Below are 25,910 nucleotides of genomic sequence, written 5' to 3'. Positions count from 1 at the left end.
CTCCTTACATTCCCTGACCTTATTTTCTTATAAATCCCCACCTTTCGTGGCCCATAGTGGTGTTGGTCTCAGTTAAGAGCTAACAATATAAGCAATTGCTATTGCTTTCAGTAGAGACAGAAGTGCCTTTCACACCAGCCATTTGTGTATCTACATTATATCCAGTATATAGGTCCCACAGAGGAAACAATCTACAAAAGAGATGTAAGGAGAGAAATCTAGCAACAGCTGCTTTGGTCCAGGTCAACTAAACCTGCAAAAGACCCTTTCTGGATTTCGGTGATAGTAATGAGTTCTTTGGGTTGCTGTCAATAGTTGGATGAGGTAGCAGAACAAAGGACAGCTACCATATATCCTTTAATCAATTTTGAAGTCAGCCACAGAAAAAACTAGGAGGCAATTTCAGCAATGTGAAGACTTCTCTAAAGAGAAACTGAATAATTATAATTTCTATAATCCTTTAAGAATCTAAATCTGGAAAATTTGTTCTAAAGATTTGTGTAACATCTCATCTATAGAGATGAAATTCACCTTAAAAATACATCATTTGTGTTCTAATTTCTTCACTATTTATAGATGAGGAAAACCAAGGATGAATATGAACTGAGTGGATTATACAATGCAACTGCTGCTGATCAACTAGATTGGTATTTTTCTACTGATCCATGCCATATAAAACCCACGAACATAAATAGTATATATATCACAGCAAAACCATGCTCAAAACCATGAATTTTTAGATGTTCATCAGGAATGCCAATGCATAAACAATTGGTAATAATGATATCACTGAATCTCGTGTCCATCTTTACAATGTAAAAAACAAATAAGCTGATTTAAGGACCTCTATTATAGATTTTAATGGTATTGCAGCCAAGATATGATGATAGAAAAGCTGGCCATCTTTGATGGTTCAGTTGAAGTTTTCTTCTAAAATACTTCCTCAAAACATTTAAGAAAATATTCCGGAATACTTTTTTGTTCTCTTTCAGTTGAATATTTTCCCTTATTTTTGCAAACTAATCAATTACAATAAGAGCTCTAGAAAGAAGTATTTTTACTTCTAACATTAGCTGAGATCTTTCTTGATACTGAATGGAGAAACAAATTAGCTCCAGAGTTTCCTAGAACTTATTTCAGGTTCATTAGCCAGAGCAGACCATCAAAATAACTGGTCCAGAACATCCTGTTAGTATCAAAACCCATCAGGCAAATTGTCAAGCTCTTCATTCTTTCTTGACAAATATCTAGCTGTCTCTACCTTGGAAACGCAAAACTTATTTACTCTCTCAATTTTCTTTCAGTCCACAAATTCTTTCAAGTCACAATAGTTCTTTTGAGAGATATTTTTGTTTCCAGAATTTAGTTGGCAGCAGAATGGCTACACAAAGCAATATGTAAACAGATTAACTGTGGTACGTTAAAAATTGTCTTTGTTTTTCAAATTGTAGTCTCTAAAAAGGTGTGAGGGGCATATTTATTCAGTCTTTCTAATTCCCTTCTGCTCATTGTATTTATTTTCCATTGCTTTATCCACATTTTTTCAAAGTGGATTTTTTAAAAGCATGAATATTTTAGCACGTCTTCAAAGTTAATTTACAATTATTAATATGTAGTTAATAAGAAGACAGTCACAAAAGTAAGTCAGTCCTAATTTTTTCCTGCTCTCATTCCAGTCAATAAAACTAATAGTTGAGAAAGAAATATCATAGATACTTCTTTTAAAGAATAATATATACTTCTTAGTGTATATATTCTTTTACATTATTGGGTATTTTCCACAATTTCTACTTTATTATTTTTGCAGACTGCTTTATGAATTCTAACATTAATTGAGACAGCTTTTAAACATTTCTATAGAAAATTTATCAACATAACCATGATTTAAAGTTACAAATTCCCCAGATAATTCTGATTTAAAATGTAAGAAAATAACTGGGTGCTTCTATTAATCTGATTTTTTAAATTGATGTTTACTTATTAAAATTAAAATTCCATATTAATATGAACGTATTTTATTGAAAAACAACTTTTACTTAAAACATTTCTGTTCATTTTATTAAAATAATATTTTTTCACTCCATCAAATTAATAAGAAGGAAAATCCATTAGATCACTAATCATTCTAACCATTCCCTTACTGACAGAAATAAGCATAAATAAGCTTTGATAGTAGCCAATGCCACTGATCAAAAACACATTCCAAAAAAGGTTACCTGTATATCATGCAGATACATTAAATTAAAAACATTTATCTTCCTTACCCCTTCAATACTTTTCTTTAAAAAGTTTCCTGCCAAACTTTACTCCATTTAATACCTTGTCCATATTTTCTTCTGCCAAATCCTCTTTAAGTTTTTAATAAAAGAAATGTTCCATTTAACTAAATTAATTTTTTATTAGTATCTTTAGTCTAAATATTATCACAATAAAATATAAAACAGATTAACAAAAAATACTTTCATGGACAATGATTACTTTGCCAATCAAAAGGCTAAATATTTCATTAGAATAATAGCATCAAAACTAGAATTTTATTAGTGTATGATCTTTCAATCAAAACCTTTGTTCATATAAATGATCTTTCCAGTATAATAAAAATAATTTGTATTTGTATGACTTTGACCTATGAAAACTTTTAATTCACTCAAGTATATAGAGAGAATGGAGAAAAGTGCTTTAATATTTGGCACATTGTAGAGAGTAAAAAATTTATAGCCTAGGTCAGTATGTTAGGATCCCAGCACAAAATCTTTCATTTGTATGTAGTGTCTGAAAGTTTTCCTTCTCAAAAGGAAAACTTTTGAGAAGGAAAACTTCCTTCGCAAAGGAAGTAAATAAATTTATTTTAAGTAAATTTAAGTAAGTACAAAAATTCCTTTCTTACCTTATCTTATCTCAAAGAAGACAAAAGTAAAAATTCAGATAGAAAGTCATATTTTTAAGGAATGCTTCATTTATACTGAAGTCATAAAATGTTGTAAAGTTTTTATTACAAATATTTATGACCATTTTCATATTATATTTCAATTAAAACAATAACTTTCCACACTCTGCCCTTTCAGAAGTGGAATACAGGATTAAAATTTACCAAACACTCTAAAAGAAAAGCAATGCAGCAAAGATGCAAAAATGATGCCCATGTTTAACGGCATTTTAAATTTTTAATTTCATTGCCATTTGAATTGAACCAAAGAAACAAACAAAATAAAAAGTGGAGTGCTGATGGACCTTACCTTCTTGAACTGCTTGAAAAGGGTTGTTGCCATCAACAAATGTCACCGAAAATGTGATTTTCTCAGTCTGTAAGATCTCCTCATTCTGGTTGAGGTCGCCAACTGCTGTGCGAAACACCTCATCATCCTTTTTGGCAGATTCATCAAAAATTGCTCCTAGAAAGAAGTGAGTATCACCATTAAACAATAACATAAATATTCTGTCATGCCCTCCGGAATTACACCAAAGAGACTTATGAACTGAAAAATGTACACTTTCAATTAAAGCACGCACTTCATTACTGAAACACATTGTACTGGAAGCAGTGTGAGAGCTAAGCAGGAATGTAGTTAGTTCTCCCAAATGGAAATGATGAATAGTACATCAAAGTGTTTTGCTGGAAGAGTATCGGGAAGACATTATAATAAATACAAAAAGCCTCTGCAGGACAAAGTGGTTAAATACACTGAATGTCTCATGCCATGAGATCTTTAAGAATTCATAACTTGTAGAATTTTTTTTTCTGAATAATAGGAGAAAAATCAGGAAATTTTCTGAGAGTCCATTCATAAATAGGAATCAAATTTCTACAATGATCTTAATTTACTTTCTCTCTTTTTATTTCCTTCCTTCTTTCCTTTCTTTCTTTTTTTTTTTGAACAAGATTTTCAGTATCTTTTACAATAGTAAATTCCATAATATTTATTAAAAATTTAGAGACATACAAATCTCTGAGCAGAAGTAATGAAGACATATTTCCTGAAGAACTAACATAAGTTCTAGTGAATAATTATGGCATTTTTCCTTCATATGTAATAATGATGATGATGATGATAAGAGTTGTGGCTAACTTTTATTTGACTGTGTGCTTGTCAGTGTATTGATTAAACATCCCAGTTCTAAAAGTAAACTGATTTCAAATCCTGACTCTGACATTTGTTAAGTATATGACCTTGAGCAAGGGATTCAAATTCTAAACTCCACATTCATCATCTGTAATATCTAATAGTAAAAATAATATCCATCTGTAAGGATTATTAACTGTATTAAATGATGCTATGCCTGTGAAATGTAAGTAAATTGTGGTAACTAAATATGTCTCAATACATGCTAATGTTTTCTTTTTTTGAATACTGTAATATAATCCAAACAAAGCTTAAAATGTTCTACTATTTTCTTCATATTACAGTATTTAATTTAATCCTTAAAATAACTATGTGATATGTACACTACTACACACACATACAGTTTTAAAAATTAGGATTCCATGCAAGAAATATGCCTAAGGTTCCACAATAAGGGCCAGAGCTTTTGCCTCCTTACTCCAACGTCCTTGCTTTACATCACTATAGGATACTGCCTTCCAGGATTGCACCCAAAAGACATAAACGTGTTCTAACAGGGATTCTGACTTCACAGCATATTTGGAGTTTCTTTCCTATCTGGCCATGCATACTTTATTTGCATTCATTCTGACTCTTCCAGTTCTAAGCAAGCACACATTTTTAATTATTTACTTTTTAATCATAAATAATTGGGACAATGTACTCTTTGTGTTTTTGAATAAACCTAATGAAGACCCTGTTGACAAAAAGAGACATATACCTCAGGGTCAATAACATGATAAAGGAATAACTGTATATGTACATATCCACATACACATCCATATACACATAACACATATTTCTTGACTATATTCATTACAGTGTGTGAAGAAATAAAATTATGTGTATATAAAAATGACTTTTTTCCACATATAAATATAATACGGGTATTATACACACATATGAAAAGATAAACACACTATACGTGCAGACACAGTATGCATATATATGTTTACACATACACACAAATACACATATATGTATAAACAGAAGCAGACACACTTTACATCTATCAATTTTGTTGATTTAATAATTCTTTAGCTGAAGCCCCAAGTCATCTAGCGAAAGATAATTATGATATTAAACATGCATTATTAGAGTCAGTTCATGATAAAGCAAGGATGAATCTATGTCCATTTCTGACAACTGTGGCAAGTTCCTTTTGACCTCTCCACCCTATGTGGCTTCACCATGGGAAAGCAAGAAATGATTACTTTTTGCTAGAGAAGGCAGAGTGTCTAATAGGCTTACTGTGTCAGCTTGGCTTTCTCTTACCACTGCTCTTCTATGTTTGCACGGATTCACTAACTACTTTGACCAGCCTTTTTAAATCCTTCCTTTATGTTTCCTATGTGAATACCTGCCATGGCTAAGAACATGAGAAAAGGGTGAAGAAATTTTTTAAATTGATAAATAAATTATTTCTTAATTACACTATTATATAGCTAATACCCAGACTATTAATACTTTATTGAGGTAATCAACATATGTAATAGACATTAATTTCTGCCCTATCCTGTCACCTCTGAATTAGAAATATACTTTATAAACTAATATTTAGGCAATAAATTTTAGATTTATCTTGATAATTTTAATTCACATTCATGAAGACTCATTTTAATTTGTGATAATATTTATGAGAATCTAAGTTAATCTTTACACTGAAATCTAATATTATCAGACTGGGATATAAAAATTTCTTTAGCAGCTTTTTAGGAAGTGTGATATAAATGTGCTATAACTGGAGCGAAAATAATCAATTTGTTTTAAACCAGATAATCTAAATGTCTATTCTCAAAGAAGTGATGTATATTTATATAGAGATGTTTCAGCTTGTCATGGATTCTAAATGGGTCTTTTGGAAAAGTTTCTAATCAAACTTTTTTTATAGCAGGTGATGCTATTGACTTCTGCTGAGTACTGCTAATGCATTTTTAATGGAAGCATTTTACTATTACCTGACAGAACACTTAAAATTGCTTTAAACATTAAACCTGGCTTAATAAATGGCAGAAACCTGCCAAAATGATAAGAAATTAGTCAATTCTGTGCTGAATTAAGACATACTGAAAGCAAATGCACAAAAAAAGCAGTTCATCTTTCTGCAAACAGCAAAGAAGTACACAAAAGAAGTGATTCATCTTACTGCACACAAGCAGCATAACCAAAGAACAGGAAATCCTAGCCAACATTTCAAATACACTTATTTATTTACTTTTTCCTTCAGCTATAAACTCTCATCTTAAATTTGGCTTTTTACCACAAAAGTACTGTTAAATGAAGCATTTTGTATCAAACACAAGTATTCTGAAAACAACCTCGTAAGTTCGACATGAAGAATCTCAGGAAAGACAGTTCTTTCTTATGGCATGCACTTCCAATAGTATTGCAATGTCATCTCTTTATCCTTTGTATTAACACACACACATATTAGCAGTCTAATTTAACTTCAAATATCCTAGATTTACTTTTTGAAACTAAAGTTTCTCAAATGCAACATACATAGCTATATAGCTTACATGATGACACAGCATCTATTTCTTTCCCAGCTATTTTTATTAGCATATTTAACTGTTTTATTTTATAACCTGGAGGTGAAAACCAGATCCAACTTACTGTCAAGATGAAATAATTCTTCCCCCACTTACACACTCACACACACACACACACACACACACACACAGTGTTTGATCAACAAATTATACTCTATTTACACTTTGCATTGGCCAAACTGGAGGGAAGAATAACCAAGCAACAGGCAGAGAACAAACACCTCCTAAATATTCCCGTTAGACCAATTTTTAATTAGTCATTTCCACTATTTGGGACTGATGATCTGCTCCATCCATTGGAGGGAAAAAAGGCTTCACTTATCCTGACACAAAGAGAGTGACATATTCAGGTAAGTCTACATACAAGTTTTTTTTTTTAACATCTTTATTGGAGTATAATTGCTTTACAATGGTGTCTTAGTTTCTGCTTTATAACAAAGTGAATCAGTTATACATATACATGTATCCCCGTATCTTTTCCCTCTTGCATCTCCCTCCCTCCCACCCTCCCTATCCCACCCCTCTAGGTGGTCACAAAGCACTGAGCTGATCTCCCGGTGCTATGCAGCTGCTTCCCACTAGCTATCTATTTTACATTTGGTAGTGTATATATGTCCATGCCACTCTCTCACTTTGTCCCAGCTTACCCTTCCCCCTCCCCGTATCCTCAAGTCCATTCTCTAGTAGGTCTCCCCCTCCCCGTATCCTCAAGTCCATTCTCTAGTAGGTCTGTGTCTTTATTCCCATCTTGCCCCTAGGTTCTTAATGACCATTTTTTTTTTTGATTCCATATATATGTGTTAGCATACGGTATTTGTTTTTCTCTTTCTGACTTACTTCACACTGTATAACAGATTCTAGGTCCATCCACCTCACTACAAATAACTCAATTTCGTTTCTTTTTATGGCTGAGTAATATTCCCTTGTATATATGTGCCACATCTTCTTTATCCATTCATCTGTTGATGGACACTTAGGTTGCTTTCATGTCCTGGCTCTTGTAAATAGAGCTACAATGAACATTGTGGTACATGACTCTTTTTGAATTATGGTTTTCTCAGAGTATATGCCCAGTAGTGGGATTGCTGGGTCGTATGGTAGTTCTATTTTTACTTTTTTAAGGAACCTCCATACTGTTCTCCATAGTGGCTGTATCAATTTATATTCCCACCAACAGTGCAAGAGGGTTCCCTTTTCTCCACACCCTCTCCAGCATTTATTGTTTGTAGATTTTTTGATGATGGCCATTCTGACCAGTGTGAGATGATAGCTCATTGTAGTTTTGATTTGCATTTCTCTAATGATTAATGATGTTGAGCATTCTTTCACATGTTTGTTGAAAAATATGGAACACTTCACGAATTTGCGTGTCATCCTTGCGCAGGGGCCATGCTAATCATCTCTGTATCGTTCCAATTTTAGTATATGTGCTGCTGAAGCGAGCACTACATACAAGTTTTTAAATACAAAATATATCATCCTTGTCTACTTATGTCTTAGAAAGGAATTAATTATAGTTTATAGTGGTATTAAAAAATGTTGAAGTCTTAATTTTTTAACTATTGTAAAGGGTTATACATACAGGTTAATAAAATCATTTTCTAAAAATTTGCATTTGCAAATATGCCTGTTGAAAACAAACATTTGTAGGAAGTTACTAACCTGGGACTTCCCTGGTGGTGCAGTGATTAAGAATCCACCTGCCAATGCAGGGGACATGGGTTCGATCCCTGGTCCGGGAAGATACCACGTGCTGCAGAACAACTAAGCCCGTGCGCCACAACTACTGAACCTAACTCTAGAGCCCGCAAGCCACAACTACTGAGCCCACACACCGCAACTACTGAAGCCCACACACCTAGAGCCTGTGCTCCATGACAAGAGAAGCCAACGCAATAAGAAGCCCGTGCACTGCAACAAAGTGTAGCCCCCGCTCGCCGCAACTAGAGAAAGCCTGTGCACAGCAACGAAGACCGAATGCAGCCAAAAAATAAATTTTTAAAAAATAAAGAAGTTACTAACCTGACCACATCCATAACTCTCAAAAACATTTTAAGCTTTTATACCTTCATGTCTTTAATCATGGTGTTGTCTCTACCATGGATATATGCCTTGTCTCCTTAGCAAAATATAATTTCCTGGGCCATAGAGACTATCTTTGTTAGTGTCTATAACAGAGCCTGAATATATTAGATACTCAAGAAACAGGAATAGTTTAAACTTTCCTTATATTAGTTAGGCATGATCTTGTAAAATAGGATCCCTAAATTCAAATATAGAAATAAAAATGTAAGTTACAACTAATTCTAAATTAGAACAAAAGTAGAATTGCAAATGTACCTGTATGTGAATTTATTATCACAGGTATTATCATGACTCCCAAATTATTCAGCAAAGTATTAATCATATACTTATAGTTTTAGTTTGAATATTTAAATTCATCTTTATCTTATACATAAGATAAGAGGAAAGTAGAGGAAACATTGTTTAGCTGGGAAGGTAGTGAAAGAAAGAAAATGTCTTCACCTAGCTCAGAATTTTCCTCTAAAAATACTGAGAAAGATTTGGATACACATCTTGAAGGGTCACCGGAAAGAGACCCATACCTGTACAGAGGTTAACCTACTTTCTTTCTTTCCATACCACAGTCTGTTAGTCTATGCCCACAGCTGTGCTTGCTTAACAAAAACTAAGGCAGAAGCCAGGTAAGCCAGACCACAGAATCAGCTTGAGCAGAAAGGTCCAAGATGGTGACAGTCCACTGCCCTGACAGTCCACAAGCCTGACCACCAGGGCAGCACCTGTACAGATGAGACCCAAAACGTCTGAAAGTTGCCTTTGCTTCATTACCATGCTAGGATCTCCTCTGAAAGGGAGGACTTGCACTTTGCTAGCACAATTAATGTCCTGCACAAAAGAGCCCACAGGACTGTGCATGTTTTGGCTTTTTCTGGAACTTATTGCCACTTTCCCTGGGTTCTGATGGCACACCCGTCTCTTAACCCTTGAAAGTTTCCCACTTCCCTTCCCCATTCCTTGATCAAGGCATAAAGTTTCTGCTCTGCTTTGCCAAACCTGGTCTCATTCGACTGGCACAAGCAAAACAAGGCAAGGGAAGGACCTAGTCGGGGTCCACCAGATCCAGCACTTCTATAAAAAGAACTTTTCCACATACAGAGTTGACAAAATTACTCGAAGGTCTGCATATCTCATTTTATATAACTAACATACCAAATATCTTTTAAAATAAATAATTCTAAAAATTGAAAACAAGAAAGGATCAACACATGAACATTACCCTTGCACAATCAATTTCTGCTTAAAACCTTATCATCTAAAAAGACCTGTATGAAACAATTGCCCAAAAACATATGATCAGATTTCAGAGCTGCAAATAAAATCAAAGTAACTAGCCTTTTTTATCCTCAGAGTTCAAACTCTTTACTTATTTAATTTTGCCTAATATATATAAATTCTCTATGATACATAGTTTTAAAAAGAATAAACTTTTCAAAGGTACTACATGCATTGAATCTTTAATTGTCTTTGAAGCAACAGAGTTGATTCTCTTGGTCTCTCTCTCTGTGCATTTTTTCCTCTTCTCTTTTTTCCTCTTTCCTTCTATGCGTTTATGCATCCATCCATTCATCCACCCTGTCAACCTTCCCTCAACACAGAGATAATCATCGAAGCCAGCCATTTTGTTTCTTCACAAGTGATTTGCTGACAGGACAGCTGAAATCCATTACATCTTGCATCAGACCATAGCAGAATTAAGACGCCTTCATAAGATGATAACAGAAAGAGCAATTGTGTATTTCATAACTCATAGCTGAAATTTTAAGGATGGTATACAAAAACTTTCTCATTTTTCAGAAATTTTAGTGAAAAGATTTTAAGTAATTTAACCAAAATTACACAGCCAAGAGTTAGAAGGGGTGGAGTAAGAATTTAGGTTTTCTGGTTTCAAGTTTGGAACTATTTCTTCCATATAATGCTTTTTTTTTTTTTTTTTTCATTTCAAGCACATACTCCATGTATGTGCATATATATATATTACATATGTAATCCATTATATCATTCATGTATACATATGTGTGACAATAATTAGTACTACTAAATATATTAGATATATATTCAATAACTAGTAATACTAGAGAATATATATACAAACAGATACATATATATTTGATAATGAGTACTAGTCTGGTAATCAGCATAACAAATTCATTTACTATACGCCAATGAAGTATTTAAAATTGAAGAATTATAGTAAAAACCTGAACATAAGAGTTTTCACATAAAATTTACTGTCTTTTGCCTTAGAAGTTTCAGCAATTTCACTTTGGAGGTTAAATTTTTTTCAAAAGGCACAAGTCTCTGCTTTGAGACAATTTATTGGTCACAGCAGAATTACAGTCCTGCAGAGCTATTCAGAATTGTTAAGTCATCACATATCCTCACTGTTTTAGATGCTACTATTCAGAAGTAGGTTTTTAAATTTAATTCTAACAGTGCACTGTGCATACACATTAGTTTCACTGTGCACAGGTATCCAAATCAAGAGAACTGTAATGTTTTGGATCTACTTATGATATTCCCACTAATGCCAGTGGAAATTGTGCAAATAATTCAAAAGGAGGACGAGTAATAAAGACATTATAAATACTATAAAAATCAGATTTCTCCTTTATTTCACCCTTCACAAGAAGAAAAAAGGTTGAACAAGTTCAATACTACTAGACAGCAGGAAAATTTAGCAGAATTGTGACCAAATGAACTCAGCATTTTCTATATCATTTGGCATCTTCATCTGAGCATACAGACTAGCTACTATTTCAGTGGGGATATTATTAAAATGAAGGTATCGCATATATATGTGTGTGTTTATGCATGTGTGAGTGTGTGTGTGAATATATATATAAAATCTGCCTAGATAATATTAATTACATTGAGATATCCTCCATGAATTAATTCTGTATAACAAGTATTTCCAGCAGTCTTTTCTCATTCAATAGAAATTTTCTGAATATGTTCTACATTAATTTCTTCGTAGACAGGAAATAGGGTTTTTAGAACTCTATTTTTCCTTTCAATCAGAGGTATACTTTCCTCAGTTCACCTTATCTAACCCTTCATGAGCACTCTGACTAAGGAAGTAAATCAAAATAATAACTCTAATTGTTGAAAGGTTGTGCTGGATATACACCAAAGTCATGGCAATTAGCAAATATTATTCTGAATTATAGATAATATGTTGTGTTACTCTCAAGTTTATAATAATTGAAATAATAATGAAAGTAATTAACATTTATTAGTAATAAGCATTGTAATAAGTAGTTTACTGGCATTATATCATTTAGTATTGATGAAAACCCTTTGATGGAAATGAGGCTCAGGGCAAGTAACTTTCCCAAGACTTAAAGCTAGTAATGACTGTGGCAAAATTCACAGCTCTCACTTTCAAGGCAAACTCCCTAAGATATCTATAAGATTAATATATGACAATATATTTATTATAATAAATTTCTATATTACCAAGTGATATTTTTATTATTATCAAAATTTTATGTGTATATTAAAACTCTCAAATAGGTTTTAATCTTTTTGTTTGAGAAATGTTTATTAACTAGGCCCAGTTTACAAAAGTTTTTCAATAATATTTTTGCATGTTTTTTATAGATAGAATATTAATCCCAATAAATTAAACTATACCATTTAAAGAGTAGTTTAACTCAAGAATTTACACATTTTTTCCCAAAATTTAAATCTGCTTTTGGGATAATTATCTACCACATACAACGAACCAAGTTGAAGTAAATTTTCTAAACATGTTAAATGACAATTTTTGCATTAACTTTAGAATACTACTAATTGAGTTCCAATAACATATGCACTTTGATATAGTCTTAAATTCAGGGTTCAGAACAAATCTCTATCTAGCCTTTCATTTTTTTAAGACCTTAGAATGTTTTCTATTTTAGTGACTAGTGATCCTAACAGAACAACAATGCCAGAGTCATTGACTTTATATATTAAAGACCTTTACTAATTTACCTAGATCTGTAATATTAAAACTGTGACCAGATATAGAAACTAACGGGTTCATTATCTCCCAGTGTCTACTGCTTACTTAGCATTTTGTTCTCAGAGTTCAAAGTACATTATACTATTAACTCCCAATTCACCCACCATAATTATCTACTTTACAGACAAGCATCATTTTGTTTTAAATATAGATAATCAAGTTCAAAGAGGATATTGCTGAGATCACAGACAGAATTATTTATGATTAGTATAGAAAGATATAACTGGAAGGAGATAAAACTCCACACAGATCATTTAAATGACTCTACGTTAACACTTGAAAGCATATTGTAATATAAGAAATATTTTTATATTGCAGATACCTTTAAATCCTCAATTTCCCTCAATATATTATAATAGAGTGACTTAAAATGAGAAGGGCAAATCATAGACCAAGTAGATAAATTTTCAATGACTATCTCTACCATTTCAGGGGAGGCATTTATGTTGGAATGTGACATGCCATCACAATGTGAGCTAAGTCAAATTCATGAAGGGATTCTTCATTGTAGCACAAGTCCTTTTTCTCACGCTAACTCTCCAATGACATTTGAATTCACATTTCATTTGGAATTCTTGTAAAGTTACCCAGAAACCCAAAGCACATTTAAACTGATAGTACTGCCACTTAAACATCTGACTTTGCTGTATGTTTCCCAAAAGTCTGTGGGAGAAAAGAAAATGAACATTGCTTAAGGGACAGATAATCTGACTTCTCCCTGTGGAGCATAATAGAGGCTAATCTTTAAAACAATCATTTTATGCTGTAACATAGATCTTCTCTGAATAGCTTACACATATTTTTATATAAATTTGGTCTTTGGGGAATAGAAAGTCCAAATCAGTTCTTCTAATAAGAATTATTTGTACTTTTTAAAGAATACTAGATACTGAAAGATCAATAATCTGTATTTTTCTTAATAAAAATGGCACTATTTACAGAAATTCTGGGCAGATGATGAAGTAGGAAGCATCAGGAATCTGTTTCCCTACCTAGACAACAATTGGAGGGTTAGATTCTATCTGACAAAACTATTTTGGAACTCTAGAATATATTGAAGGATTGCAACTTCCAGAGGAAGACTTAGAGTGTGAACTGCAGTTAATTTCAGTCAATGTCAGGCCTTACCACAGTACCAGCCACCCATCCTCCACCCCTCAGTTATGTAGCTGGCAGCTGTAAGCCATTTCAGGAGCACCTAGCATACAGCTTGTGGACAAAATGGACCCTGTCCTCCAAATTTCAGGGATCTGTGCTCTGATGACTGATTGCTGCTTCTGATATTAGAGGTGTAGAAAAAGAGGCTAGCAGCCATTTTTTTGTCCAGTCAAAATTAGATACTTTTTTATTTTTCAATTTTTTTTAAATTTTTTATTTTATATTGGCAGTCATTGTTGTTGCACCTCCCTCCACTTTTGCAAGCCCCTCCCTCTCTGGCTGAAGTGTCTGCCAGAGGGGTTAAAAAGAGGGCCAGCAGTCTTTTATTCCCCCACTCCAATTCATTTTTCTCTTTTTGGGAGCCAGACATTACCGACAAGGGCATTCAAAAGCACTACATACACAGGGAAATGAAAAGTCATTGCCTAGAGAAAAATGCAGGCTCAGAAAAGAGCTGAAAAGACCTTAGGTTCACAATGCAGGTTGATCCCTGGCACAGAGACAGCCTACAACAATAAAAATGATAATAATAAATAAAAACAAGAAAAAAATGGAGCAAACTGGTAGTAAAGGGAAGAATCTGAATTTAACTCCCAGAATTATCATATCATTATATTTAAATGTCCAGTTTTCAATAAAAGAATCACATGGCATACAAGAAACAGGAAAGTATGGCCCATCTAAAAGAAAAAAAAAATCAACAGAAACTATCCTTTAAAAGAGGTGGCAAGACATTTAGTCAAAGATTTTAAACAGCTGCTTGAAAGACGTTCAAAAAACTGGAAAAAGGTGTGGAGAAAGTCAAGAAAACAATGGATGAACAAAATGGAAATAACAATGAAAGTATAATAAAACCTAAAGAGAAACCACAAAGAAATTCTGGAACTGAGAAGTACATAATGGAAACGAAAAATTTACCAGACAGACTCAAAGAGCACACAAAATAAAGAATCAGTGAACTTGAAGACAGGACAATGGAAATTATTAAGTCTGAAGAACAGATAGAAAAAAGATTGAAGAAAAGTGAACAAAGTTTAAAGGCCTGTGAGTATCTCAGGAGAAGAGAGTAAGAAAGGATCAGAAAGAATATTTGAAGAAATAATGTCAGAAAGTTTCCCAAACTTGATGAAAGACCTGAATATAAATACCCAAGAAGATTGGTATATGAACATTCAAGTAAGATGAACTTAAAGAAACCCACACTGAGACACATCATAATCAAACTGTCTAAAGTCAAAGAGAGAATCTTCAAGGCTGCAAGAGAAAAGGCACTTGTCATATACAAGGGATCCTCAATACGATTACCAGCAAATTTCTCAGAGATTTTGGAGGCCAGAAGGCAGTGGGTGAAATTAAGGGAGAAATTAACATATGACCAGATAAATAAAATTTGAGGTTATTCATTATCATTAGGCCTGCTCTGCAAGAAATGCTAAAGGGAGTCCTGCAGGTTGGAATAAAAGGACACTAGCTAGTAACTTGAAGCCACATGAAGAAATAAAGATGTCAGTAAAGATAAATACTTAGGCAATTATAAAAGTCAGTTTTATTATAATGATGGTAACTTCATTTTTTTCTACATGATTTAAGACACTGATATTTTATTTAAAAGACAATCATTAATCTAAAAGCTAGTATTATTGATTGTAACTTTGGTTTGTAATTGCACATTTTATTTTCCACATAATTTAAGAGACTAATACATTTAAATAATCATTAGTTTATATTTTGGGGCACACAATGTATATGGATATAATTTTGTGTCATCAGCAACTGAATGGACTGAGGATGAAGGTGTAAGGAACAGAGTTTTTGTATGTTATTGAAGTTAAATTGGTATAAACTCAAATTAGAATGTTATAACTTTAGAATGTTAAATGTAATCTCCATGATTACTACAAAGGAAATAGTTACAGAATATATACAAATGGAAATGAGAAAGGAATTTAAATGTTTCACTCCAAAAAACCAATTAAGCAAAAGAGAAAACAGTAATCCAGGAAATGAGAGATAATGAAGGTGTAAGACATATGGAAAACAAATAGCAAAATGACAAAATTCCCTTTTTATCAGTAATTAAGTATAAATGAAATAAACTCTCTAATCAAAAGACAGAGTTTGGGGCTTCCCTGGTGGCGCAGTGGTTGAGAGTCCGCCTGCCGATGCAGGGTACACGGGTTTGTGCCCCAGTCCGGGAAGATCCCACATGCCACGTAATGGCTGGGCCCGTGAGCCATGGCCACTGAGCCTGCGTGTCCGGAGCCTGTGCTCTGCAATGGGAGAGGCCACAAGAGTGAGAGGCCCGCATACCGCAAAAAGAAAAAAAAAAAAAAGACAGAGTTTGGCAGAATAGCTATAAAAAAACATGATTCCAAGTATATACTGTCTACAAGAGATTCACTTCAGGAGAAAATATTTGTAAATCATGTTTCTGATGTGAGATTAATATCCAGATATATGGGGAACTCCTAAAACTCAACAAAAGAACAGCTGGATTCAAAAGTGGGCAAAGAACTTGAACAGACACTTCTCCAAAGAAGATATACAAGTGGTCAGTAAGTACATGAAAAGACCCTTAACATTACTAACCATTAGGAAAATGAAGATCAAACAATGAGGTAACACCTCATACTCATTAAGATGGCTACTAAAAAAAACCAACATAAAATAACAAGTGTTGGCAAGATGTAGAGAAATTGGAACCCTTGAGTACCCTTGGTGGGAATGTAAAATGGTACATCTGCTTTGAAAAACATCATGGCAGCTCTCAAAAAATTAAACATAGAATTATCATGTGAACCAGCAATTCCATCTGTGTATATACTCCCCAAACTGAAAGAAGGGTCTTGAAGAGACATTTGTACACCCATTCTCATAGCAGCACTACTCTCAATAGCTAATGTATGCAAGCAACCTAAGTGTTCAATGATGGATGAATGGATAAGCAAAGTGTAGTAAATACATACAATGGAATATTTTTCATTCTTAAGAAGGAAGAAAAAGCTGATATACACCACAACATGAATGAACCTTGAAGACATTATGCTAAATGAAATAAGCCAGTCATAATAAGACAAAAACTATATGAATCCACTTATACAAAGTACTGAAAGTAGTCAAAATCATAGAGACAGAAAGGAGAATGGTTGTGTCCTGAGGCTGGAAGGAGAGGGGAATAGGGAGTGACTGTTTAATGGGTACAGAGTTTCCATTTTACAAGATGAAAAGAGTTTTGAAAATGGATGGTGGTGATGGTAGCACAACATTATGAATATATTTAACATTATCAAATTGTATACTTAATAATGGGAGAGATGGTAAAGTCTGTTATGTGTATGTTACCATTATATTAAAAAATTAGAAAATGACACTGTTTAATTCTTTAATTTTTAACTATTTTTATATTGACTCTGTGAAGTTATCCACAGCTTTATATCCTGTGTTTTAGTCCGTTTCCCCATATCACACATTTAATTGAAGCAATATCCTATTATTACAAACTTAAATGGTATGACAAGAACAGAAATAACTGGTTTATGAAAAGAGACTTTTTAACACAGCAGAGCAATTCAAACTCTTCCCAAACTGAAATGATGCACATTAAAAAAAAAAAGAAGGTAGCTTCTTGAAAAGTACATTCACTGAAAAGACTTGCAGATATTTTTAGAAATGGAACAGATTCAACTTTTTTTCCTCCTGTAACAATTCACTAGATTCTTTTATTACTACCTTCAATTACCATTTAAAAAAAGTGAGAACTGATATATGGTACTATAATTAAAATCACAGGTGAAAGAAATACCTGTATGAAAAATATATATATAACGTGAATGCTATGCATGCTTTTCAAATATTCAAACATACTTTGCACACAATAACTTAGTTTAGCCCATTTTCTACACAGTAAAAATTCTAATTTTATGCTTAAGACAAAAATTCACTCTGCTTCTACATTAAAAAAAAATCATTTTACCAATCTGAGTCAACTTAACTAGGTAAGTCATTTGAAATTAAGCACTTCAGAACTATAAAATATGGTCTTCATTTCTAAAGAAAATGAATGCACCCTGTGGCATATTTCAGGTAGCAAAAAGGTACTCTCTTAATATAAATTTCACACCTCATGGTTTCATTATCTCTGAACCCACCTGTAAAAATTTTATCTTCTTTATTACATAAGCACTTTTAACTAGCAAAACCAAAGATTTTACAGAAATCTACTGAAAAAAATTTTCCGACATGTCCTATTTTATGCTATTTCATATACTGAATAAGCAACTAATGTTAGGGAGCTGCATAAAGATAATGCTAGGGGGTTGCCCTATAAAATAGCTTAAAAACAGTGAGAAAACAATGGTTCTATTATAACTGTAGACTAGACAGCAGTGAATGAAGATATGAGATATGAGTTTCCTTACAAGGATGGCAATATTTTTAGGTATTTATTAGATGTAATGGTTGCAAAATATACCAATTTCTTTCAGCTACCAAGATCTGTATCACAGTCATTGACTATCTGTAAGTCAAAAACTTATGAAAATTCAACTTTCAAGTCCTATTTTCAGTAATCACTTGCTAGATAATCTTACAGTAAATCTTACAAAAATGGCCAAAGTTGTGTATGCTTGCCACTGTTAGTTCTATTTGTAAGAAAAGAGCAACAATATTTCTAAACGTTGAAATTCCTGTTAGGTAGCTCCCTTCATCCTCATTTTATAGGTGAAGAGACTGACAATCAGAAGAGTTAGGTGAATTACCAATCACACAGCTAGAAATAAATGAGCCAGAACTTGAATCTAGAGCTTCTGGGTTCCAAAATCTATAGTTCTTATACTAATAAACTGTATCTGTGTTAAAAGTTTAGTCCATTCCTGAGCCAAAAATATTCTGCTTTCAGAATAAGATGTGCTCAAAGAAGAGACAACAATGAATGTCTTCAAACTATCCTTAATTTATCTCTTCAAACAGTTTCACTCAATGACATGGTATGTAGTATTCCTCTTTTGAAGAAAAAAAAAAGCAGCTGTATATGTTCCGTTTCAGATGTCTATTAAAATTGAGTGGAGATGTTAGGTTGGCAAATGAATATGTGGAAATGAAGCTTAAGAGAAAGAGGTCTGAGTAGGACACATACATTTGAAAGTCATCAACATATCTTTGGGGATTAAAGACCTAAGACTGGACATGATCATATAAGGAAATATCATAAATGGAGAAAAGAGAGACCCAAACAAATCCCAGAGGCAATCCAGTCTTAATTAGAAGAAGAAAAGTAATCCAGGATGGATTAGAAGGTACAACGATTGATCCAGGGGAAATATCAACTAAGAAAAGCATTAAAAGCAGCAAAAAGGAAAAGTTTTTCAAATAATTAGGAATGGCCAAATATATGAAATGCTACTCAGAAAATTGAGGACAGATAAATAGACTTGTCCTGTGCTTGATAACATGGACATTGTTCATTATTTTAATAAAACCTACTTCAATGGAACTAGTGGGAGTGGAAGCCAAATTAAAATGGGTTAAAAAGTGAACAGGAAGTAAGGAAGTTGAGACAGAGTTTCAATACACATCTAGAGAATTAACCTGGCATAAGGGTCCTGTGTTTCTCTCTCTCTCTCATTAAGCTGGAAGCCCTCCCAAAACAGGGCTAATGTTTAACTTTCCATCAAAGTTAATAGTCCCCACTAGCTGGCACAGTGTCTTTCATATAATAGACCCTCAATATTTCTTTGTTGAACCATAGTGGTGGAACCAGAATTCTGAAACTTAGCGAATAACTCAATCAGTGATAGAGCTTTTAAAGATCAAACCTTCCTCTCCAGATATACTGAATCAGAATCTCTGGTGTTAGGAGCTGAAATTCCATTGCCATTTTCTAGATTCTTTTATAGTTACGTTTGGTCAAAAGAATGTGAGGAGATGTGGGATATATGCCGTTTCCAGTACAAGACATTGGTTAAGAACCAAGTGTTAGCATGGTCTTTGTCTCCTGATGTCTGTATGCACAGAGACCCTCTAGGATAATGAATCCAAAAGCTGCAAAAATCCTGGATCCCTATGTGAAGATATTTTTCTAACCTCCCAAAATATATTATCCTAAGAGTAATCACCTAGGTAATATATGACCCTAAGAATACTTACCTATGAGAATCCTGGTTCTCAAAGACTGGCCCCTAGAAAAGCAGCATCACTGTCATCTATGAACTGGAGTGGGGACTAGCAATCTGTTTTTTAACAAACTCTCCTGGTGACTCTAATGCATGCTAAAGTTTAAGAACCACTGGTATAAAAGGATACACTTTGTTGAGGCTTACACCTATGTTATTGCCCTATATCCTCTACAAAAGGAGGACATAATGAACCACAGACTGTTTCATTCAGTCTGAATTTTTAATTCCTTTAATCCTATTGATGCTTCCTAAGGCTATTTAATGCTGATATTGTAAACTCAGTTTTCCCAAAAAGGGCTATAAAAGAAAAGTTAAAGATCCAACACTTCTGGAGAGTGATTATCATCTATTAATGGACTCAGCTTTCATTGAGATCTGCTCTACAATTGTTTTCTCTAAGGTCTCCACTTACAGCTAAAAAACCTTGAATTTTTATGTTTCCACTTTTACTTTGTCTCATTTTCAGCCATATCTTCCTTGGTGCTGCTTAACATTCTGAAGAAGTTCCTCTAGCCAAGGTTCCCTTAGAATTAGTGAGGAACACCTGATGTCTTGTCAGTCTGAGATGGCACCTAACCTCTTAAACAAGTCACATTTATATGATCAATAAGTTACTTATCAAAGGTTGAAAACCTGAAGAATTAGAAGTGGTAATTTTTAATGTCTCTTTTGGTCATAATTCTATAACATGTATATTTAATCTATGTGAGTTTATAGATGTACTGAATACACTTTTTTTAAAGGTGTCTAATTTTAATATAAGGAAACTTTTTCTTCTTATTAAATTGTCCAAAAATGTAATGTGCTTCCTCTTGCAGTTAGGTATTATTTACAGAGGCTGGAAAATGTCAGAAATTACATATTATAAAAAGATAGTATAGGTAAGTTTAACAGCCCCTCAAAGTCTGAAATATTTGCTTCTCAAATTGTATTTCAAAACAATTTTATGCTTCAAGGTTCTGACAAGATGACAAACTAGTAAAGGCTTCCCTCCACCAAATCAAATAAACGGAAACTTCAGAAGGTAAAGGGAGCCATATCGAAGGAACCAACATAAAAACTCTGAGAAAACCTGGGGGAGACCAAAAGTGGTTGTAAAAGCAGCCAGGAATGGTAGGCATATCAACAGATCTGTAGAATAGTCAAAAAATCCTTCCAGGGGGTTATAGAGGCCTCTGCAATTGGATCCTTTGTTAAATTTCAGATCTCAGACCCTAGTATTCAGCCTCTTGCTCATTAACATCCAGTTACCCCAACCTCCTTAATGTTCCTAGAACACACAACACATGTTCCTATGTCAGAGATCTTGATCTTGTTCTTCCTTCTGCTTGCAAGGCTCTTCCCTTTAGACAAGTACATGGCTGGTTTTCTCAACCTCTTTGGGTCTTTTCTCAAATGATACCTTCTTAGTGAGACCTTCCTTGATCACCCTGTTTAAAATTGGAGCCTCTGTCTCCACTCCCTTTCCTCCTTCCTTCATTCATTTTTTTAGCATCATACATATCACCATCTGACAGATTACATATCTTAACTATTTTGTTATTGTTTATGTTCTTCCCATCTCTAGAATACAGGTTCCATGAGGCAAGGGAGTTTGTTTTCTATATTCATAAAAAATAATCAGTACAAAGAAAAGTGCTTGTTGCATATTAGGCAATAAATAACAATGTGTTCAATAAATCAAATTTGATTATAAGATTGAATATTTTAAAAGGTATCACAAATCATATTAACAGTGTAATAATATTTGTGCAAAATGTGTAAACATATAAGGTCTTGAGTCAAAATTGTTGTTCAGAGATCCACACTTCAGCTTTATTTGCCTTGGACTTCACCTTGTAGATAGCTTTCATAAAGCAGTGAAAATTTGAAAAGAGTGTTCTAAGAGGTTTCATGCTCTAGAGTCCCATTTCCCAATAAAATTTTGCTTTATCTAAATATAATTAGAAATTTGTGTAAATTCTTAACAAATCCCAAAGATCCTTCTTAAATTAAGATATAACAAATATAACTAGAGAAATAATCATAGTTCAGCAATGCTTAATAAATTTTCAAATATGCTATGAATCCAAGCGAGCATGTTTTTCTGTAGAACCTGCAAATACAAGTTTAGCACCTTTTGTAGATATACATTAGTTAAACCTGGAAACCTATCAGAATATAATCTGAGATGGGAAAGAGCTCCTGAAAATTATCTAATTTGGAAATAAGGAATCCCAGCCGGTTTGTAGATAAACCATTTATATGCAGTAGGAAACAACATATTCTATAATTTGAGAAAATAAATAAATATATTTTTTGAAGGTAAATGCATCAGATAGAATTACAAAGGAATGAAAAAAAGAAGAACATCATTACATAGTTTACTAATGCCTATTGGAGGCTATTTGATCCTACAGATTTTTGGTGATATTTGAGGCATTTTGTAAACAAATTAATGTCAGCAACTATGTGTAGCATATATGAATTAGTGAACTGCCAAATACATATGTGATCATTTTTAACTTTTAAAGGGTAACTACTTACAAGAAAGGACACTTGCTAAATAAGAGATTCTGGCAGGTAACTAATGGGAAGTGCAATGTTAATCAGAGTAAAATAAATCTCTAGACTGAGCAGCACTTTAGAGACAGGGATATGAAAATCAACAGCTTTTTATAGCAAGTTTCCATACCCAACCACTGCAGTGACAGCCATTCACAAGTGTGCACCGCCATGACACAAGACTGCTCATACTTTGGATGAAACTGTGTAACGTGTGCCAGAAAAATGTGCTGTCTTTGGCACATTTTAGCCTCATGGATCACCATGTTCTTATAGGGTTTCTTCCAATTATTTGTCATTAGCATGAACAGAAACAGGATCTTTACTGTTCCTGTATACAGATTAAGTTAGTTATCACTCTTTAATAATAGTGCAATTTCTTCACCTATTCTATAGAAAAATATCTCAATGTACAATAAAGATCATGGAGAGGCAAGGAAGTTGCTCTACATGTTGTTTGCAAAAGAGAGAAACTTTCTGTAGCTTTTCTTCCATTGTGGAGGAGGCATGCCAGCTGTTGAAAGGAGGATGAATAGATCCAATCAGGCCTAACATGTATCCATCCTATTGTCCGAAACTGTGTTCACTGGATATGTGTCAACAAATTTTCTGGTCCCTCTTTTCCGTTGTTGGCAAACTTTATTTTATTCCTCTGAATACAATTAGAGAGTTACATGCTATGCAGAATAATGACTCTAGATTCATTTTGTATCTTGAAAAAAGTGAAATTTCTCTATACTGAACTGAATGGTAGTATTAACTTTCTGGCTTTTTTGCTATGTATGGAAATGACATTTTGAGATGCTGCCCCTTGAATAACTTTTACTTTCATTTTTACATGCACATACCCCCCTAAAGTAATTTGAAGAGTAATTGTTTTACACACATGGATACACACACATATAAATAATTTGATTTTAATAATATTCCAAAGAAATTTATAGGATTTCACTCAAGCACAATAGTTCAAGTAACAACTCATGTCAAACTGCTTTTTTCATTTTGCTTTTGGAGAGAACACTTTCATTTTTGATTATAAAAGTAAATTATCTGTTAAATTCATTACTGCTTAAAAAGTTATTGAGTAATTATGCTATACAGCTATTCATTTCAGAAGTTAATATATCTGGCACTTTACCAGAATGTACTATAGACATGCCATTTTCATAGGTATATGGAATATTTGAACCAGATCACATATACTAAATAAATGCAAGTTCCTCAGTTTTTCCTTCCCTCCCAATTCCTCAGAAGCACTAATTTATTTTAAATAAATGAAAATATCTCAAGTAAAGAACGGTCAAGTTAGAAAACTCCGTGTATTAACTGGCAAAATACAATACAACATGCAATATTACACTTAGCTTGGTTACTAGTGTAAACTTTATAAAAGGTGACATATAACAAAATATTACAAAATACTGTACTTAGATTTCAAATCCCCGTTCTACATTGGACAAATTAACTTTTTTATTTTTTTGATCCTCAGCCACCCGCCAAGGTTCCTGGCCCCTAGTGTACGTCTAACTTCTCCCAGTTATTCAAATACTAACCTGGGGTTTCCGTGAAGGGATCTTTCAGGTGTAATTAAGGTCCTGAATCCATTTAGTTTATATATTACTCACACCTTACTGAGGCAGAAAAGGTGATAAACCTACCAGCTCTTGAAGGATACCAAAAACAAGTAGTGGTGGGAAAAGTGCTTCCACTTACGAGCAAAGAGAACTCATTCCACTTCTTTATAGCTTCTCATTTTCAGAACTTTCCAAAAGCTTAACTAAAGCACATAATCCCAACAAAGTTACTCTTTTTAATCATTAAACTAGAAAGGTGTGTGTTTGGCGGGGGAAGGGGGGAGGTTATGATGGTGAAATTACAATTTAATCCTTTACAAAACCACTCGGATAGCTCTTATTCCACAGGCACTGGCATTCATGAGGCAGTCTCAAAGTCATGGGAAAACAATAGTATCAAACACACAATTCTCTGTGCTGAAGAACAGAATTGGCCTGGATAATTAGAACTATAAATATTATGCTCACTTACCTATAACTGACAAATATAAGTCTATAAACTGTTTCCATAGAAGAATTTCATAGATGAGAACTATGTATATTTGAGTACCTATTATGATTATTGCACTCTGTAAGGTATTTTACATACATATCCTACTTTAACCTTCACTAAACTTTTGTGAGGTAGATATCATTACTAAGAAAATTGTAGGCTAGAGAATCAAGATTCAAATTCTTGACTGGACTGCAAAGCCCAAGTTCTTCCCATTATGACCATTGCTTGCCTATGTTCCTACATATCCCCAGGATGGCACAATTGGGCATGAGAACTTGGCAGAGAGTGGTCTGAGAATAAGGCAGCCAATACTGAGAAATGAGAATTGACCATAAGCACTGTCTGGAACATAACTTGTAAAAATATTTATAGTAAAATTCAATGCCTACCTAGTTTTAATGAAACACCTATCATTAGGTTAGTTGCAAAGTTATGGTACTTAATGCTCAAATAGGGAAAAAGTTTTTAATTATGTTCACTGCTGGTTTGATACTGTACTAACTAGCCCTGGAAATTATTAGAATATTGCAATATCATTTACATGTCACTCACTGCTCATTACCCTGGGGGAAATCTGAGTAATTTCATCTATAGTCTACAGAGTAAAATACAAAACTGAATTTTCCTGTTCTTTATGGCAATGGCCTTGGTATAAGTAAACTCAACTTGTTCTTCCCAAAGAGATTCCATGTTGTTACAGAGGAGAGAAGCCACAAATGAGGCCCTCCAGGCAGGAATGGATCACTAGACTAATTGTGAGAAATGGATTCAAAAGCAAAACAAATCTTCTTTGAAAACTATAATCCAAACTTTGTCAGAGGAAAAGAAAAGCATATATCTAGATAGAATGAAGTTATTCATTGTTAGATTTGAGTGGGCCTATTTAGCAGAGTCTACTATTTGTGTGAAGGTGTACCCTAGGCCTGGCCACTCAGCCTTTTAAAGAACACAGAACCTTTCACAATGATTTTATAAATATTTTGAATTATCCAACTGCCAACGTCATGGCATCACTAGAATATTGTGATCTAGATATGTATTAGCAGTAATAAGAATGATAACTACAATCTCTGTATTTAAAATAATTGAAGTTGAATATATTCGTGAGATTATATAAGCAAGCCAAAATTCCACCAACTATCAATTGTACAGATAGTGTAAAAGAACAGTGACATGAAGCACTCAAAATTGAGACTAGTGCAAAAGTCATTTTCATAGACCCTAA

At 33.5% G+C, this 25,910-nt stretch overlaps 1 protein-coding gene and 1 non-coding gene across 4 annotated transcripts in view; both read right to left on the bottom strand.

The window, feature by feature from the left end:
• GRID2 (glutamate ionotropic receptor delta type subunit 2) overlaps window positions 1-25,910 on the bottom strand; it is a 1,386,623-nt gene that overhangs the window by 1,133,414 nt on the left and 227,299 nt on the right. For all 3 annotated transcript variants that reach the window (XM_004276975.4, XM_049709175.1, XM_049709174.1), the window contains exon 2: window positions 3,237-3,392. In XM_004276975.4, the coding sequence (XP_004277023.1) occupies window positions 3,237-3,392 (156 nt within the window). The remainder of the gene's footprint in view (window positions 1-3,236; window positions 3,393-25,910) is intronic.
• On the bottom strand, window positions 7,992-8,098 carry LOC117195564 (U6 spliceosomal RNA). The gene has a single exon (XR_004475296.1). It is a non-coding gene; the product is annotated as a U6 spliceosomal RNA (small nuclear RNA).

The sequence above is a fragment of the Orcinus orca genome, chromosome 4, assembly GCF_937001465.1.
Source record: "Orcinus orca chromosome 4, mOrcOrc1.1, whole genome shotgun sequence".
NCBI lineage: Eukaryota > Metazoa > Chordata > Mammalia > Artiodactyla > Delphinidae > Orcinus > Orcinus orca.
Note: the sequence above shows the minus strand (reverse complement) of the source record. Positions and strands in the feature narration are given on the sequence as shown.